Genomic DNA, 18739 nt, shown 5'->3' on the forward strand with positions numbered 1-18739 from the left:
GAACTAGAAATACCATTTGACCCAGCCATCCCATTACTGGGTATATACCCAAAGGAGTATAAATCATGCTGCTATAAAGACACGTGCACACGTATGTTTATTGCGGCACTATTCACAATAGCAAAGACTTGGAACCAACCCAAATGTCCAACAACAATAGACTGGATTAAGAAAATGTGGCACATATACACCATGGAATACTATGCAGCCATAAAAAATGATGAGTTCGTGTCCTTTGTAGGGACATGGATGAAACTGGAAAACATCATTCTCAGTAAACTATCACAAGGACAAAAAACCAAACACCGCATGTTCTCACTCATAGGTGGGAATTGAACAATGAGAACTCATGGACACAGGAAGGGGAACATCACACTCCGGGGACTGTTGTGGGGTTGGGGGAGGGGGGAGGGACAGCGTTAGGAGATATACCTAATGCTAAATGACGAGCTAATGGGTGCAGGAAATCAACATGGCACATGGATACATATGTAACAAACCTGCACATTGTGCACATGTACCCTAAAACCTAAAGTATAATAAAAAAAAAAAAGAAAACTAAAACAGTAACATAGTTTTCAGGTAAAGTTATAATGAGTAGGATAGCACTATAAGCTCCATAGGAAAAAAATGAATACAAAAACTACTTCTAACAAAATGATAAATACGATATTCTGAAAAGCGGAATAAAAGATAATAAACACAATTTCTCTAATGATTTCAAGAAAAAAAAAAAAGATTGTAGAAGTAACTCTATACTAGAAACAACAATCAATGTAAATGACTTAAACTTGCAATTAAAGGAAAGAGAGTCTCAGCTATTTTTTATATATATATATAAATTATATAGATAGGGATTATATACGTTTTTATGTAGATTGTACATGGATATTATATATAAATTACAGATATATGTATTATAGATATATGGATTTTTTATATATGTGGATTATGTGTAAGTGTTGAATTATATATAAGGATATTATATATAAATTATAGCTATATTGATTTTATATATATGGATTCTATGTATGTGGATTGCGTGTGTGTGTATGTGTTTGTATTATATGTATGTAATCCAACCATTGCTCTTTTAAAGAGATATGTTTAAAATATAATAATTAAGAAATAGTAGGCCAGGTACAGTGGCTCACACCTGTAATCCCAGAACATTGGGAGGCCAAGGTCGGCAGATCCCTTGACTCCAGAAGTTTGAAACCAGCCTGGGCAACATGGCAAAACCCTGACTCTTCAAAAAATACAAAAATTAGCTGGGCATGGTGGCATGCACCTGTAGTCTCAACTACTCGGGAGGCTGAGGTGGGATGATCATTTGAGCCCAGCAGATTGAGGCTGCTGTAAGCCAAGATCGCACCACTGCACTCCAGCCTGGGTGACAGAGCAAGACCCTGTTTCAAAAAGAAAAGAAAATGAAAGAAAGAAATAAATAGTAGGAAGTAAAAGAACAGAAAAAAATGTTTATTTCAGGTAAATAATAACCAAAAGAAAGTTGAAGTAGCAATATATATAATTCACAAAATTGATTGTAAGGCAAAGAGCCTCACTGAAGATAAATATGGTCACAATTTAGTGTTAATAGGAACAATTTATTTGGCAGATATACCAATTTCGAGTCTGTGTTTAACCAACTGAATCAAAATATATGCACAGATTCTAAGAAACCCATGGATCAAGCATGCTATGGTTTGAATGTCCTCTCCAAAACTCCTGTTGAAATTTAATTGCCATTGTGATGATATTAAGAGGTGGCACCCTAAGAGGTTATTAGGCCCTGAGGGCTCTGCTCCCATAGATGGATTAATGCTATCGCAGGAGTGGGTTGTTATAAAACGTGAGCTCAGCCCTCTCTTGCTTTCTCAAGCTCTCTTGCTCTTCAGCCTTCTGCCATGCAGCAAGAAGGTCCTCACCAGATGCAGGCTCCTCAACCTTGGACTTCTCAGTCTCCAGAACTGTAAGAAATAAAGTTCTTTTTTTATAAATCACCCAGTCTGCAGTTCTGTTATAAAAGAATGCAGACAAAGAAGATCAAAATATACTCAGCATACCACTACAAATATCAGAATGGTCAAAATCTAGAACACTGAAAACACCACATGCGGTTGAGGTTGTGGAGCAACAAGAAGTCTACTCTAATTCATTGCCAGTGGGAATGCAAAATGGTATGGCCATGTTGGAAGACAGTTTGGTGGTTTCTTACAAAACTAAAAACGCTCATACTATATGATCCAGCAATCATACTTCTTGGTACTCACCCAAAGAAGTTAAAAACTTATATCCACACAAAAATCTACACACCGATGTTTATAGCAGCTTTATTCATAGTTGTCAAAACTTGGAAGTAACCAAGATGTCTTTCAATGTGTGACTGGATAAACTGTGGTACATCACAACTGAATAATGGAATATTATTCAGTGCTAAAAAGAAATGAGCTATCAAGCCATGAAAAGGCATGAAGAAAATATAAACGCATATCACTAACTAAAAGAAGCCAATCTAAAAGGGCATATTCTGTATGCTTCCGACTAGACGGAAGAGGCAAAACTACATAGACAGTAAAAAGACAGTAGTTGCCGGGAGAGGGAAGGATGAATAGGTGGAGCACAGGGGACTTTTCGGTAGGAAAACACTTTGCATGATATTATCACAGTCGATGCATATCCTTGTATCTTTGTCCAAACTCATAGAATGTGTAACACCAAGAGTGAGCCCTAATGTAAACTGTGGACTTTGGATGATAATGATGTGTCAGTTTAGGTTCATCAGTTGTAACAAATGTACCACCCTATCAGGGGATGTTCATAATGGGGGAAGCTATGCATTCTGGGGGAGAGTAGGGGGAATATAGTAAATCTCTATACTTCCTCTCAATTTTGCTGTGAATCTAAAACTTCTCTTTAAAAAGTCATTTTTAAAAAACATTTAATGAGGCATAAAATATTTGAATAACCCAATTAAAAGTGTGATATAGTGACATCAAAAGACCCCAAATCCAGACAGAAAACACAACTCTTTTCAAGTACACATGGAACATCTGCAAATCTTAACTACGAACTAGGCCACGGAGGACATCTCAGTAAATACCAAAATACTGACTTAAAGTATTCCATGTTCTCACATCAAAATATAATAATTTAAGTCAAAATAAAATGAGAGCCAATAGAGTAAAATAAAAAAGCTAAAAATGCTTTTAAATAATCCATGAGTAAAATAACAAATCATAACGAACATTACATGATACTTTAAACTCAACAACATATGTACTACATATTAAAATTTGTAAGAAACAGCAATCGCGACCCTTCATGGAAAAGATATAGACTTTCATGCACTTATTTTAAAGAGAAAAAGAAAAGAAATTGAAATTAATGAGCTAAGCTGTCAGTTGAAGAAAGGTAAAAATAACAGAATAAATCCAAAGAAAGAAGAAAAAAATGTTTTAAAGCAAAATGCAATAAAATTAAAAACAAAGAAATAAGAGACAAGATTAACATCTCCAAAGCTGCTCTTTGGGAAAAATAATAATACAGACTAACCTTTGGCAAAATTAACCAAGGGCAGTGGGGTGAATGCAATTTCACACCGAGAGCGTCTGTCAAATCAGAATCTAGCAGAACGAGGCCAGGCACAGTGGCTCACGACTGTAATCCCAGCACTTTGGGAGGCCAAGGCAGGTGGATCACTTGAGGTCAGGAGTTAGAGACCAGTCTGGCCAACATGGTGAAACTCCATCTGTACTAAAAATACAAAAATTAGCCAGGTGTGGTGGAGCATGCCTGTAATCCCAGCTACTGAGAAGGCTGAGGCAGGAGAATCGCTTGAACCCGGGAGGCAGAGGTTGCAGTGAGCCGAGATCGTGCCACTGCACTCCAGCCTGGGCAACAGAGTGAAACTCTGTCCCCCTCTCCCCACCCCAAAAAAAAAACCTGGGGGAGAGAAGGGGGAATATGGTAATGATATTAATCAAAGAGTAAAAATTGTTCTAAAAGCATTAAAGATGAAACATGTGTTGTAAAAAGAATGACTTAAATATCAAAGATTTTAAAAATCCTTTTCATGAACCCCTCAAATATGTTTTCCAAAATGGTCTTTATGGGTTCTCCTGAGAACGTCACACATCTTATACTATTATGTAACTATGACCCTCCCCCCAAAAAAATTGCACCAAAAAACTAAACACAATTTATTCTTTGTGCATCCTAAGCTTTAGCACAGAGCTATAATTAAAATCTAAATTCAGTTAAATAAAACATAGAAAAATTATTTCCTTATTTTATATTTCATGCTTCAAGACAAAGTGAACAACTTTTTTTCAACTTACCAGTCAGAAGTTTTAATTAAGTCTTTGCAAACTTGAAGAGACATTAATTGATGTAGTATTAAAATGAGGAGACTAGTTTGATATGCAATAAGAATTAGTACCTAAATGGGTTTGATTCCAGGTAATGTTAGGTCAGAAATAATATGGTAAGAAAACCAGTTGGCAATATCCAGACCACCACAGGAGATACTACCCTGTGGAGGAGATGGAGCTATTGGCAGGGTGGGGGATGGGTAAGCTGCAAACCTCCTGCCTGATCCAGCGAAGCTCCAAAACTGAAGGATCTGGAAGCCTATTACAATACTTCCTTGCCCTCAATGGTTTCAGCTACTTCTACTGGAAGTATACGTATTTTTTAAGTGACATTATTTCTTCTGCTAAGTCCACATCCTAGGATGAAAAAATGTTCCTGCATTAAAAAACAGTACAGTCAGCCTACCTAAATAAACATCTACATTTTTTCACTACATAAAAAATCTCTCTGTATAAATTGTGCAAAACTAGAGCATTTATAACCCTTCCACTTCCTCCCTCTCCTTCAGACACCAGCAAATCTCTACTGAGCCCTAACACTTTTTCCTGGTTTTCCTTGCCTTTCTACCCCATGGCTTCGCAAAGGCCTGGGCTGAACTCTCTGTCAACATGTAAGACCTAGACTTAATTTTCTTGTTCTGAGCCTTGGTCCATCCTCACAGTCTGTGGGGTCTGGGTTGTGGAATCTTCATACTCGTCTTCCCATTAGTTTTGGGGTCTCAGCTCCTACTCAGTTTTCCTTTAACTCAGCTTGCCACCTCAACATCCATCCTTTACTAAGCAGTGCCTTCTCCATCTGCTGGGATCAGCATGCTTCTAGACTTCCAACAGCCCACTTGGTTCCAACCCACTGCCCTCTTTGACCTGTTAGTACCAGCACGAACCCTAAATCTGGAGAGGATTCCAGGCTCTGATCCCTTTCACAGGGGAGCCCTGGACACCACCCTGATCCAAGTCACTCATGAAGTCTTTCACTTGAGAGGCCACTGTTGCTGAGTCTCTCCAAGACTCCTGGACGCATCACTGCCCTTACTCCATCCAGAGTCGTGGGAAGGTATTTTTGCCCCAGTTTTATAAAGATGAGGGCTGAATTCATGAGTGGGTTAGTATTTAAAGGAGAGATTGCAGAACAATTAGTTAAGAGAAAGAGAATGGAAAAAGGAATAAAGAAGTGTAAGTCAAAGAAAAACTCACTGGCAAACCAAAGACAGAAGTGAACAATTTCTGACATGGAAGACAAGACGGATAATAGTGTTTAATTTCTTTTAAGAAGGCTGAGTAGAATGGGAACTAATACAGTAGTCCCCTCTTATCCTCAGGAATATGTTACAAAACCCCCAGTGGGTGACTGAAACCAAACCCTATATATACTATGTTTTTGCCTGTACATACATACAAACGTAATAATGCTTAATTTACAAAATAGGCAGAGTAAGAGATGAGCAACAATAACAATAAAATATCACAATTTTTAATAATATACTGTAATAAAAGTTATATGAATGTGGTCTCTCTCTCAAAATACCTTATTGTACTATACTCATCTATTTTCAGACCACAGTTGACCCTGGATAGTTGAAACCATGAAAAATATAACCACACAAACATCTTTCTAGCATCAACCACAGCCTCCTCTCTGAAGCCTTTCCTAACCCCAGCCTTGCAGAAGTATCAGATTATCTTTTCCTAGGTTCACATGATCAGATTCTATGTAATGTTTTGCAGGCCTGATCTCCCTATACATTTTTGTAGGCCTTGAGCTATGTCTCTTTATTTTTGAATCCTCACTTTTCCATATAGTATCAGAGTAGTATTCTTTCATAACTAGCCATTTTAACCCCATTTGCCCTTTTTTAAATGCTAAATTCATTACTCTGTTCTAATGTATGTGCTTATATTTTCATCATTTCACCATCTGCCTCCTATCTGACTATGAGCTGTGTGGGCATATCTACTTGATTTATTTCTGTATTCATAACCTACAGCATAGAAGTCTAATACATAATTGCTGTATAGCAAATGCTTGTTTCACTGCAATAAATCTACATCTTCTTATTAACATATGGGAATAAAACATGATCCCTGCATTCGAGGTGCTCACCATCTACGTTCCACATATAAGCTACAGAAGTACCACGTGGTCAGACACTGATGAGGAAACACAGGTGAACATTAGAATCTGCCATTATTCATCAATTTCCAACAAAAAGAGACCAAGCTCCATTGTCCTTATGTCTGAATCTGCCCCCAAAAGTATTCATTGCCTAAATTATTATAGGCATTCTCTCTTCCCATCAAATGAAGCCTGCTGCATGCCACGATGGTTAAAAAAGTTGAATTCTAAAGCCACACTGCCTGGCTTTCACCCCAACTCCACCCCTTGTTATGCCTGTGTCTTTGGGCAAGCCACTTCCCCTCACAGTGAAGTTTCCCAGTTTCCCCCTCTGCAAAATGAGAGTAACAAGAGCACCCACTTTATAGGATTATTATGATTATTAAATGAATTAGCACATACAAACTGCTTAGAACAGTGCCTGGCACATAGAATTAGCTAGCTTTGTTATGACTCATTCTAACACTGAACTCACTCCTCCCAAGGTATCTCAGAGCTCCTTTTACTTTGAAGTGCACAAATTTAATGCAAATCAAAAACCCTGGGAAAGAAGAAATAGAGTGGCTATTTTCCTCTTACAGTCAGAAAGATAGACATTTGCACCTCACTGGGATGAGAAAATGTCCTCATATTCATTATGGTAGACACCTGTTGGGTGTCTTCCCATCTTACCCTCCATGACTCCCCTTTCCTGATAATAAACATTCCCAATGACCCAGGGGATCCCATCCCGCCTGTGTCCACCACAGGATCTCACAGTTGAAAGGCCCAGTACTAGGCACCTCACCAGAACTGGCTAGCCCAACCCCTTCCTCGGGAATCTGGAGCTGGCCTGGTCCTGTGAAACAGTCTCAGAAGCTACTGATGCCATAAACTGCTCATGTGAGCTGCAAGGCAAGATGACTGGTCTGCAGTGAGCAGTGAAAGAAGGAAGAGAAAGGGGTTGCAAGACCAAGCGGGGTCGAGGTGCTGAGTCGGTCCTGGCGCCACCGTTTCTAAGGCCAGTGGCAGCCCTGCCTTGGAATCTGCCAGACATTGCTGACCATTTGCCTGAGCTATCTCTGGTCATAATCATTGCTACACAGTGACAAATGGAAATCAGAGTCTACATTCTAATCACGCCGCAATGTTCAACAGAAGATGAAAGTTAACTTTCTAAGAACTTCAATGGAAGACATGTAGAAGTCTGATACACATCATTAGCCAAAGCTATATTTATGACCCTTTAATCCATGAAAAACAGCCTTCAATTATTAATCTGAAATCACGAAACACAGGCTGAGGTTGCTATCGGTCACCTCCATGATGAAGACACCTCTGCCTTCTGAATGGGTAATGATCAACAGCATTATATAGAAAGGAAAAAATAAACACACGACTGTCAACAGGAATTTTATTCTACAACCTACATGAAGGTCATTAGTCTGCTTGCAAAACTCTTCGTAATCTTGGTCAAAATCCATTTTCCGCTGGTCTAGGAAATTGTATTCCTTTTTCTTTATGGTTGCCACGATGCCCTGAAACATTATGAGATAAATTAGATAATATTTCAATATTCTTATATTACCTAACTAAATATGACCCTTAAATGTAGAGCCTATACAATAATTGCTTAAAAAAAATAAGTTTAAAGGAAGCCTTATTTTTTTTACTCACGTTGTTTTGTGCTTATTATTTTACAGGCAGTATAAAGTTGCCCTACTGCATACAAAGAAATCACTTGGAAATTATTTTCATGATGTTTTATGTATTTTTGAAAAAATAAAATAAAAACCACACCTGAAAATTGGGAAGGATTTTTTCCACTAAAATTTTATTGTTAATCATATCTGAAATAATTTTTAAAGCCCAGAGTAGAATTTACTAAAATATTTTGTGTCAAATAGTTTAAATCTTCTCAGAAAATAAATAAGGCTTTCACAGAACACAAATAACATGGGAAGAAAATAAATTATGTTATATCTACAGATGAGTTACTATCTTCCAAGCCTCAAACATCTTAAAAATGTCAAACCAGAATCTACCATTTAAAACCTCTCTAAAATTAACTGTTTCCTACTGCCCTGCAAAGCTGCAGCCTGTGACCAGGAAAGTACAAACCCGGAAGTTCATCTCCTTGAAAATACTATTATCAGAAGCTTTGTTTGCTTTGAATAATGAGCTATAATGCTCTGTGATTCTTCTTAACCAGGTACTAAGCCATTCTCAAACTCAGGTGCCCACATTGTTGACAGAAGCATATAATTTTTATGAAGAATATTGGGCCTCCTTCTACAATCTCCTCTTCAAAGTCACTTCCATTTAAACATCAAATCTCTCAGTAAAGTGTATAAACAGCATAACTTCTTGAATCAAGTTTACTAGATAAAACAACCTACTTTTTCATGCTGCATAACTACAAAATTAGTTCTATTTAGAAATTGTGTGTGTGTATATATATATATATATATATATACTTTTTTATATAATGTGTATGCATGGAATGTTATATAAAATATATACACCACTATATATATGCATGGAATGATACAACGTCTAGGATTTACAGTGCTGATATTCCTTAAAATCAAAAGAATCAGAAGTGTGTGTGTGTATGTATATATACACATATATAAATACACATGTAGCTTTTCCATACTTCTTTTAGATATTTTATATAACACTATATATGTACATATATATACACATATATACACACACATATATAGTGTTATATAAAATGTCTAAAAGAAGTATGGAAAAGCTACTACATTTTGATGTAATAATTTTAAAGATTTGGGGACTTGAGAAAATCCTGCTCTGTGATTGGATTTAATGGTCACTTAAGATTATTAAGTTAAATAAAGGAAATGATTAATCGTGACCTTTACATCAACTACTAAAACTCAATCTACTTAATTATTTTCTTGACAAGATATTTATTGCACATCTACTATGTGCCAGTAAACTTAAAATGTTTCCTGCTATATACAGGTCTTTTCTTTTTCTCTCCCAAAACTTGGTATACTCAGGAAATGAAAAAGATTCCTTATATTGGGCTAAACTGTTAGAGTACAAAAATTAGTGTGTACTGGTTAATTATATGATCCTTTTCAAATTCAAGTACCAAAAAAATTTAAGATTTAGTGTCACTGTCCCCAAAAAAGGAAAAAATTGACTATGTCCACATTAAGAATTTAAAGCAAATTGTTTGTAAATTGTTTTTCTAAAATCTTCAAAATGTTATTAGGTCACTATGCCCACTTTCAAAACTAAAATTAGTCACACAGATACCATGACAAGATAAAGCAGTTAAAAATCAAAATAGTTACGGAAGTCAGATCTAGAATAAAATCAGGTCCTTTGTATTTTTTAATATGGGTCCAAATAAAATGCTTAAATGCAGAGATAATTGAGTGCCACGCAGTACCTGGTGTCAACTAGTGCCTGACACAGTATACTCTTCATTAAATATTTCTTGCAAGAATAAATAAAATAATAAGTTACATTTAAATATTTTTCTTGTGCTACTAATGAAAATGCTTTTTTAATGGTGATTAATTTTAGACTATTAGAAAGTCATTCTTATAACCACACACCTGAAAAGAACACATTAGCACCATTACACAACTCTCAAATAAATCTAATTTCTTTATTGTTAAAAGACCATGAGATTATTTATATTTTACTTTACAGACTGCTGATTTGAATTATTCTAAACACTGTTATTTGCATAAAATATTGAAGTTTAGTTGTAGATTATGTTAGAAAACACAGCTTTAAAGTACAATACCTGGTATTTAGTGGCCATGTCTTCCAGCCCTTCGATTGTGGAATCTTGCAGGACTGAATATGTCTTGAGGGTTGTAAAGATGTCTATTATCTTGGCAAGGCGTCGGTGAAAAGTTTCGAATTTTCCAAAAATATACATCTCGCTAAAATCAAATTGTTTTGCATTTGGATTTTGTTTAAGCTTTTGTTTTGTCTTGTGAAAGCAGTGCTGGTATTCCTTAAAATCAGAAGAAAAATATACAACAAAGGGAACAAGAAAGGTATCAACTTTATTTTCTTAAGTGAAGGCGACAGCAAAATTAGGATGGAAGTGTAAGCCTTTTCATAGTTTCATGCCTTTGCATGTACTCACTCATCAGCCTGGAAAATCATGTTTTCACCTCCTCTCATCTAGCAATTCTAGATTCTAATTGGGTTACCCATGATGCAACTCAAAGGTGTGGCTTTCCCATCTTGGTCCCACGGTTTTGGTAATAGCATCCTTCTATGACTCTCTCTCCATTCATCTTTAAGATGCTTAAGGAAAACTACCTCATATTAGCTGTCTTTGTATCTCTAGTACTTACTGTGGTATCAGGACATAGTAGGCTCCCAAGGAGGGTAAAAAAAAAAGTGAATAAATTTCCTGGGAAGGTATATTAACATTCCATTTTCTTAATAGTTAAGAATCACTGTTCTTTTTAGTAACCAATGATATAATAATTACAAAATGATTTAAGATAGTCTCAGCAAAAGTAAGATAAAAATAATAGAACATCTAAACACTAAGCTGACCATTACCTGTTTCAGTTTAATCGCAGATAGTATTTTTTCTACAACCACATCCTGTGGCTGGTTCCAGATGGAAGCGGTTCCATTATTGGTAATATAGGCTTTACATGCAGATATAATCTGATTCGTCACCTGGGATTTTCCAATAAAATGATGTTAAGCACATAAAACAGCCATGGATTGTAAACTGGACTAGAAGGTCCTTAACTCTTCTACTTCTCAGAGTTCACAATCTTCTAACTTGAGCTTGGGTTTATTTTTTTTTCCATCACAGTTATAATCCACCAATAACCTTTGATATTGTCAAAATCATTTGTGAAATCACAGAGTTGGAAGCACCATGGAAAATCGACAATTTAGGCCACTTTGTCTATGCAGGATGAATGTCTTAACCAACCAAGGAAGGATTCATTTCCTTCCCTAAAAACTGATGAGTTTCCCCAAATCTCCTTAGGTAGCCTGCTTTAATATCTAACTCACAGTTTACTAGCACCATGTAAAGTACTGCCAATCCTGGTCTTTTCCTGTGACCATGATCCACAATGGAAATGTCAAAAGGAGAAGGCCACAGAGAGAAGGAAAACTAATGTACAAAACCACTAACATTTTATTCATCTCTCCAAACTTTACAAAAATCCTCAGAAATTTACTAATTTTTTGAATAAAGCATAAGGAAAATTAAATGACTATGCTGTATCCATGGAATGATATGATGCCCAGGATTTACAGTGCACAGGGTTGGGGTATGGGTGAAACAAGATCAGCCATGCATGGATATCTGCTGAATCTAGGTGATATGTACATGGCATTCCAGTATACAGTTCTCTCTCCTTTTGTACCTAATTCAACATTTCCATAATGACAGGTTTTTTATAATTAGATAAATGGTGGTTTCATTATTTTATGCTAAATCAAGTTTTGCAAATAATACGCATAAAATCTAAATTAATAACACAAATTTACTTTTGGGTGTCATTTACCCAGGGAATACTCTCGCAACCTTAACATATAATTTTAAAGTATAAGAAAGTTGGGAGGGAATCTTGCAGCCATCCCTCCTGTCTACCTGAACTACCTACATGAGAGAAGGAAAACGTTTCCCTTGAGCTCTTAAGGCTGGATGTCTTTATTCCCAGGAAGAATTGTGCTTCCTACTGCATTAGTATTCAGAACACAAGTCTTGATGAGTCAAAAATTCTTCTATTTTAATACAACACTTAAGATTTTTGCTTTGATAATGAAAAAATCATTTACTTCTTAGAGACTGTTCAAAATGAGAATAGCAACAGTGCTTACCATAAACACTTAGGAGTTAGGACATAAGGTTTAAGCATTGTTATGTTTTCTGGCAGAATCATTATAATTGCTTTACAGATTACTAGAACATTGCAAGTGGCTTTTATTACCATGATTACTGTTCTAATAACATCAAGTAAACAACTGTGGCATCAAATAAATTTGAAACAATGGCATATGAAATATGAAACAGGAGATAGCCAGTTAAATATAGCTTTTCTTAATTAAAATTTACCCAGTAGGAATACATGATGTGCTAAACCACATAGGGAAAGAAATTCTAAGAGCAATCTTTTTTCATTTGCATTATATAAATAATAAAATATTTATCATAATAATTACTTTGGGAAATAATGCTTTATGATTTGCTAGAATCAGCCTCTGACATAAATTTAATTCTATCTCTATTGATAGCCTAAGCCTTTTTAAAATTTTAAGATACATACATATTGAACTGAGCCAATGTGGTAATTTTTAATTATCAAAAAATTGATCATTGGCAAAGAAATATAAATGAACATGGACTCTACATCATGCACTTACCTTTACAAACAGAGATGTGATCTTCTCAGAGGTGTTATAGTAATGAGAGATACTATAGATCATTTTAATTGCATTTATAAGTGTAGGAATAGCATCCATCATGGATAGCTGAAAGATATCATCAAAGTTTTCAGAAAAAGTCATCAAATTCAGCAAAATTCTAATAGACTAACCATTCCATCTGCATTAAAATAAAGTTTAAGAGATTTCTATTAAAGATTTAAAAATACTATTTAATGCTTTACGTGAAAATAATATATTTAATATTAATTTTATTATTTTAGTCATATATGGTTAATCAAATTTTATTTCAACAGAAGAAACACTGACCCACTGTTAATGACAAGCAACAGCAAGTTAACTGTTAACTATTATTAAGGATAAACTGTTAATAACAGTTAATGTTGTAATAAGTAAAAGCAGGCACTTCCTAAAAGATTAAAAAATAATCACCAGCTAATGACTTTTCCCACAGTTCTTTGGGGTATATAGTTCAGAATGTCCTTTGCAATGTTTATTGGAAAATGTAACATGCAATAAATGTTTTAAAATACAACATCTCATATACATCTTCAATAGATAGGAGATGGACTATTTAGAGAAAAAGATATAGAAATACAGATATCTGTATGTATGTGTGTATATACCTATATATATATAATTTTCTTGAAAATAAAGTTTCTAAGACCTTTCCAATGAACTGTAATATCGATGAACCAAAATTCAATATTCAATTCAGCTAGCACAAAAAGGGTTATCTACAGACTGAAAGAGTAGAAAACCTTAACTCACGGGATCGCTGCTGTACAAAGGGTCACAACATTTTTCAAGTGTATACAAGTATTTCACATTGTCCTTCGCTTCGTTAGTTGCATCAGTGATTCGAATATCCATCTCTCGCCAAGTCTTAAGCACAATACGGAAAAGCAATTTTAATGCAATTATTAATAGAGGAACTTCCAACATAACCGCTCCTAAGAGTCACCACAAGTCCATTAGGCCAGACTTTCTGTGCATCTCACATAAAACTGAATCCAGAGGGGCGAGAGATATTGCTATGCTGGAAAGCAATTTAAACTTTTTGACTAACTGTTTTAAAGCATATCTTCTAGGGCTTCTCATATAAAATCTATGCCATGACTATCACAGAGCACCAGGAGGGCAGCACCGCCCTTTAAACTCACACCTTTTCCCCTGCACTGGTTAGCAGACCCATTTGATACCATGCTTCCATATGTTCTATCTTTCCTCTATTCTAACCTGAACTCCCTTCCTATATCCCTATACATTTATCCATTAATGTAGTAATTGTTTATTATCTGCCAACTGTATGCCAGTACTGTGCTATGAGCTAGGAACTTAGAAATGGAAAGATAATCTAAAAGTGAGAGAAGTAAAAGGAAATTATTTAGCACGTCAATACACTCCATTGACTTCATGGAAGTCTGACTGATAGTATTTCTGAACTGTACTGCAAGGCTCACCTCTGCTCTTTCTTTGAGGAATAATATAAGGTAAATCTATAGCATGTTCATTGCAACAAATTATTATTGATTATTTAGATTATTTGCATGTATCAAAACATACAAATACCTAATAACGCCCATGCAAATAGTTAACAAACAGTCTTTCCAGCACCAGTGCCAGGTGAGTTAGGCAGCCTCTATGATGGTCCCCAGTGACCACAGACTCCCTGTATTCAAGCTCTTGTATTCATCCCTTCTCCTTAATCATGGGCTGAATCTAGTGACTTGTTTCTAATAAGGAGAATATGGCTAAAGTGATGGGATGTCACTTTCAGAATTAATTTACATAAAGACTGTGGCTTCTAGGTTGGGTGCTCTCTTGCCCTCCCTCACTTGCTCCCTTTAAGGGAAGCCAGCTGCTATGTTCTAAGCTGCTCTACAGAGAGGCCCATGTGGGAAGGAACTGAAGGAAGCCTCTAGCCAACAGCCAGCAAGAAACTGAATCCAGCAACAACCAGATGAGTAAACTCAGAAGCAGATCTTCCCCGAGTTGAGCCCTAAGATGAACCCACATCACAGCTGCAGCCTCATGAGATACCCAGAGTCAGAGGCACCCAGCTAAGCTGCACCCAGATTCCTGGCCCACAGAGTGTGAGATTAAAATATTGGCTGTTTTTGTTTTTTGTTTTTTATTTTGGCAGAGTCTCACTCTGTCGCCCAGGCTGGAGTGCAGTGGCATGACCTCGGCTCACTGCAAACCTCCACCTCCCAGGTTCAAGCGATTCTTCTGCCTCAGCCTCCCAAGTAGCTGGGACTACAGGCACACGCCACTACGCCCAGCTAATTTTTGTGCTTTTTAAGAGATGGGGTTTCACCATATTGGCCAGGCTGGTCTCGAACTCCTGACCTTGTGATCCACCTGCCTCAGCCTCCCAAAGTGCTGGGATTACAGGTGTGAGCCACCATGGCTGGCCTATTGGCTGTTTTAAGCTGCTAAGTTTGGGGGTTGTTTGTTTTCCAATATAAAACTAATATACAAGGACTAAAAAATAAATACAGATAGGGTGAGTTTTCATTATTATTATTTCTAGCTGGTCTGAAATCATAATACATAGATATATATATAAACATGCTATCATGTTCTGTCTTAATTACATACAATGCCAGTAACACATATACATACACGTACACCAGCTAACAAATGCCTTTCATTCAAAGACTATTTCCACAGCCTCCAAAGTGATATGAGGGAAGTATTATGTAATTTTAAATGTTTTTCATCAAGGTATAATAACATTTTTTGTTCCTAACCACACTATGCCTTGAAAATATGCATACAGAACTCTCATTCCCATTTCACAAGGCAAAATGAAATGGCTGACGACCTTCAGCAGTTTTGACTTGGCCGCCGCAAGCACTGCCAGCACAGCCTTCACATCCGGGCTTTTCAATTGTTCCAAAAGGTAGTTAAACTTGGAGAGTCTTTTTTTCCAGTGCTCCAGCTCCGCTAGTGGCCCAACGTCATCCGCTTCCTTCCGCAGCTGATTGTTTTCAGCAAGAACCTGCAAATGTGCGGAGGAAAACACGAGCCATTGCATGGGGCTGGAGATGCTACAGTTATACACAAGCAAAAAAAATAAATAAATAAGGAAATCAATTATCCTATCTGGATCATGACATATGTGTATTCCATGCTTCAATAACAATCTTTTACTCACTTAGCCTGTATCCATTTTTAAAACTTCAACGAAAATTTCTTTGACTTGTTTTAACTGAAAACCACTTATGCTTTCCTCATTTGAAAATAGTTTATATTTTGGGGGTTTTTTTAAGATTTTTGATTCATACTTTTTTCTTTTATTGATACCTATTTTACATATTTATGGGGTACATGTGAGTATTTGTTATATGTGTAGAATGTGTCATGATCAGGTCAGAGTATTTGGGGTATCATCACCTTGAGTACTTATCATTTCTATGTGTGGGTAACATCTCAAGTCCTCTCCTCTAGGTATTCGATTGGTACAAAAGTAATTAGCCATTGAAAGTAATGGCAAAAACCACACTTACTTTTGCACCAGCCTAACACTTTGAAATATACAGTATACTGTTGCTAACTACCGTCACCCAATCTGCAATCAAAAACTACCTATTTAATGAGCTGTAATGAGTTTCTGAAGGCCTTGACCTCAGGAATTTTTCTTGGCTATTCATTTACTCTATAACCTGGGAGGAACATGGCCTTGTTAAACTGCATGGCTCAGGCTAGTGGATTTTAATTCTGCTTACTTTTTAATGTAATGTCCACCTCCATTCCTTCATTGAGGACTTTTCTGAATTTTTTTTTAAGGTGAAGTCTCAAGATCCCTTTTGGAGGACATACTAAATTAGAAAACCACTCATGCTTCCACAGGGGTTCTCTCCAAAGTAAATTAGACATTGAGAAAAGAAACTGGCAAAGTGCAGCATTTGAGTGATATAAGTATATACAGCCATTTTCTTTCATTTCTTAGAATTCTTACTATGTCTTCTTAATTCATGACAGTAAATGAAAACCACATTGGACCTCTCACCTCCTCAAGGATTTGCAGTAAAACTCTTAACACATGGAATGTCGTATGTTAATACACCTTCTTCCATTGTCTAGTACAGTAATGTGGCACCTGAAATCGATGTTTCGTTTCTCAAAATTACCTGTTCTGTCTGTTTGATCCACACTTTCATGCAATCCTCTATTTTTCCCAAAGTCTCAGGGTTATTTGCTAGAGTCAAGTAGTCCGTAGGTTCCCTTAGGGTTTTCTGTTCAAGTATGTCACACTTTCGAAGGTTCACCTAATTAGAATGAAAATTAAATAATCAGATGATGCTTTTGTAAAACACACAGACCGTGGGCCCTGTGTTTTCCACTTTGCTGCACCCTGACAGCGCTCTGGAAAGCCCACGAGGTAGCACATACCTCCTCTCCACTCCCACGTGCCTTTGTCCATGCTGCCCCCAGACTGACGGGACCTTCCAACACTTCCCTGTGATCCTATACACCCTCACAATTCAACCCAAAGCCCGCTGCCCTCTCCCACTCAGAGAGAATGCCTCCACCCACCTGGGGACCCATCCCATTTTGTTAATACTTTTATTGTAATATGAAGTGGACCCATATGAAAAAAACACTGCTTTTTTAGACAGAATGCCAACAATTTTATTTGGTCCAACCTGCATTTTGGTCTGCCTTCCATCACAGTTAATCACAAATATAATTCGGGTGTTAGCTGGAGTCATCCTGTGTCTGTCTGGAAAAAATTTGCTTAACTCCCTCATTCCACATCCTTTGGAAAGCATAATGCCCCTTCCCCAATCCAAGCAGGATCAGCATTCCCAGGAGAGGAGGACAGAGTGTCACACTGTCATCATTACCATAGGATCCATTTCCCTACCTGCCCCTACATGCCTGATCTGGGCTCTGTCATCTCTCTTATTCCCTTATCTTCTCTCTCTCTCCCTCTCTCTCTCTGTCTCTCTCTCTCTCTCTCTCTCGCTCTCGCTCTATCTTTATCTCTCTCTCACTCCCTCACACACACACACACACACACAAGCATGCATCCATCAACCTCTGCCCCAAGTAATCACAAACACAGACTTATAAACAGCACAAATCATACAGAAACTAAATGTCACCTTTGCCAAAATTATTCTTAAAGGCCCTTTTGATCATTGGCTGAACCGCAGGATCCAACTTGCTCTCTCCAAACATATCAGTTCCTCTTTCCTTCTTCTGCTTCTTCAGGATCTCTTCCCACCTCCATCTGCTGCCCACCCCCCCCCCCCCCCCCCCCCCACACACACACACACTTCAGTTCCAAATTCCCTTCATTCTAGGATGCACAGCAGTGCCACAAGCATTTCTGACTCTTGCCTTTGGAGTCGCTCATCTGACTGACTGAATAAAGCCCTACATCACTGCCAATGTTTTTATGAAACCCCTGAATGTGTTGATCATGACAAACCGTAGAAATTTAAATCTAATCACCACCACGTCTTGGAGGAGCAATAAAATTGCCTACAAAAATTTTTGAGAACTGCAACATAGAGGAATCAAGACCATCTAAGAGAAGCTTTACACACTCTTGTACTGTGCTTGTTGACCACCTGATCATTTTTAAAGGAACAGTTTATTCATCCTCACCTTCTCCTTCAAACTCTCCTGCGCACCCGACAGGACGTTCACAAAGCCTTCCAGGGAGCTCAAGAACTCCTGCTGAATGTTAGCTGCATCCTGAAGGCCCTCGAGCTCGCCCCAGCCATGGCTCGTGGCTCTGAGAGCAGGAATGAAGATGTCCGACAGCAAACGTCTCACACTGTTGAGCAGGCCTCCATCTGCCACATCTAACATGTTAAAACTCACCTCCTGG

The 18739-nt window shown here is 37.2% G+C and overlaps 1 protein-coding gene across 1 annotated transcript in view; it reads right to left on the minus strand.

The window, feature by feature from the left end:
* DNAH5 (dynein axonemal heavy chain 5) overlaps nt 1-18739 on the minus strand; it is a 329923-nt gene that overhangs the window by 225034 nt on the left and 86150 nt on the right. The window contains exons 6-13 of the mRNA XM_058430225.1: nt 18514-18735; nt 17028-17165; nt 15719-15895; nt 13660-13773; nt 12868-12975; nt 11038-11160; nt 10259-10474; nt 7896-8003 (exon numbers count right to left, since the gene is read on the minus strand). Coding sequence (XP_058286208.1) covers nt 7896-8003; nt 10259-10474; nt 11038-11160; nt 12868-12975; nt 13660-13773; nt 15719-15895; nt 17028-17165; nt 18514-18735 — 1206 coding nt within the window. The remainder of the gene's footprint in view (nt 1-7895; nt 8004-10258; nt 10475-11037; nt 11161-12867; nt 12976-13659; nt 13774-15718; nt 15896-17027; nt 17166-18513; nt 18736-18739) is intronic.

The sequence above is a fragment of the Hylobates moloch genome, unplaced genomic scaffold (assembly GCF_009828535.3).
Source record: "Hylobates moloch isolate HMO894 unplaced genomic scaffold, HMol_V3 SCAFFOLD_17, whole genome shotgun sequence".
Classification (NCBI taxonomy): Eukaryota; Metazoa; Chordata; class Mammalia; order Primates; family Hylobatidae; genus Hylobates; species Hylobates moloch.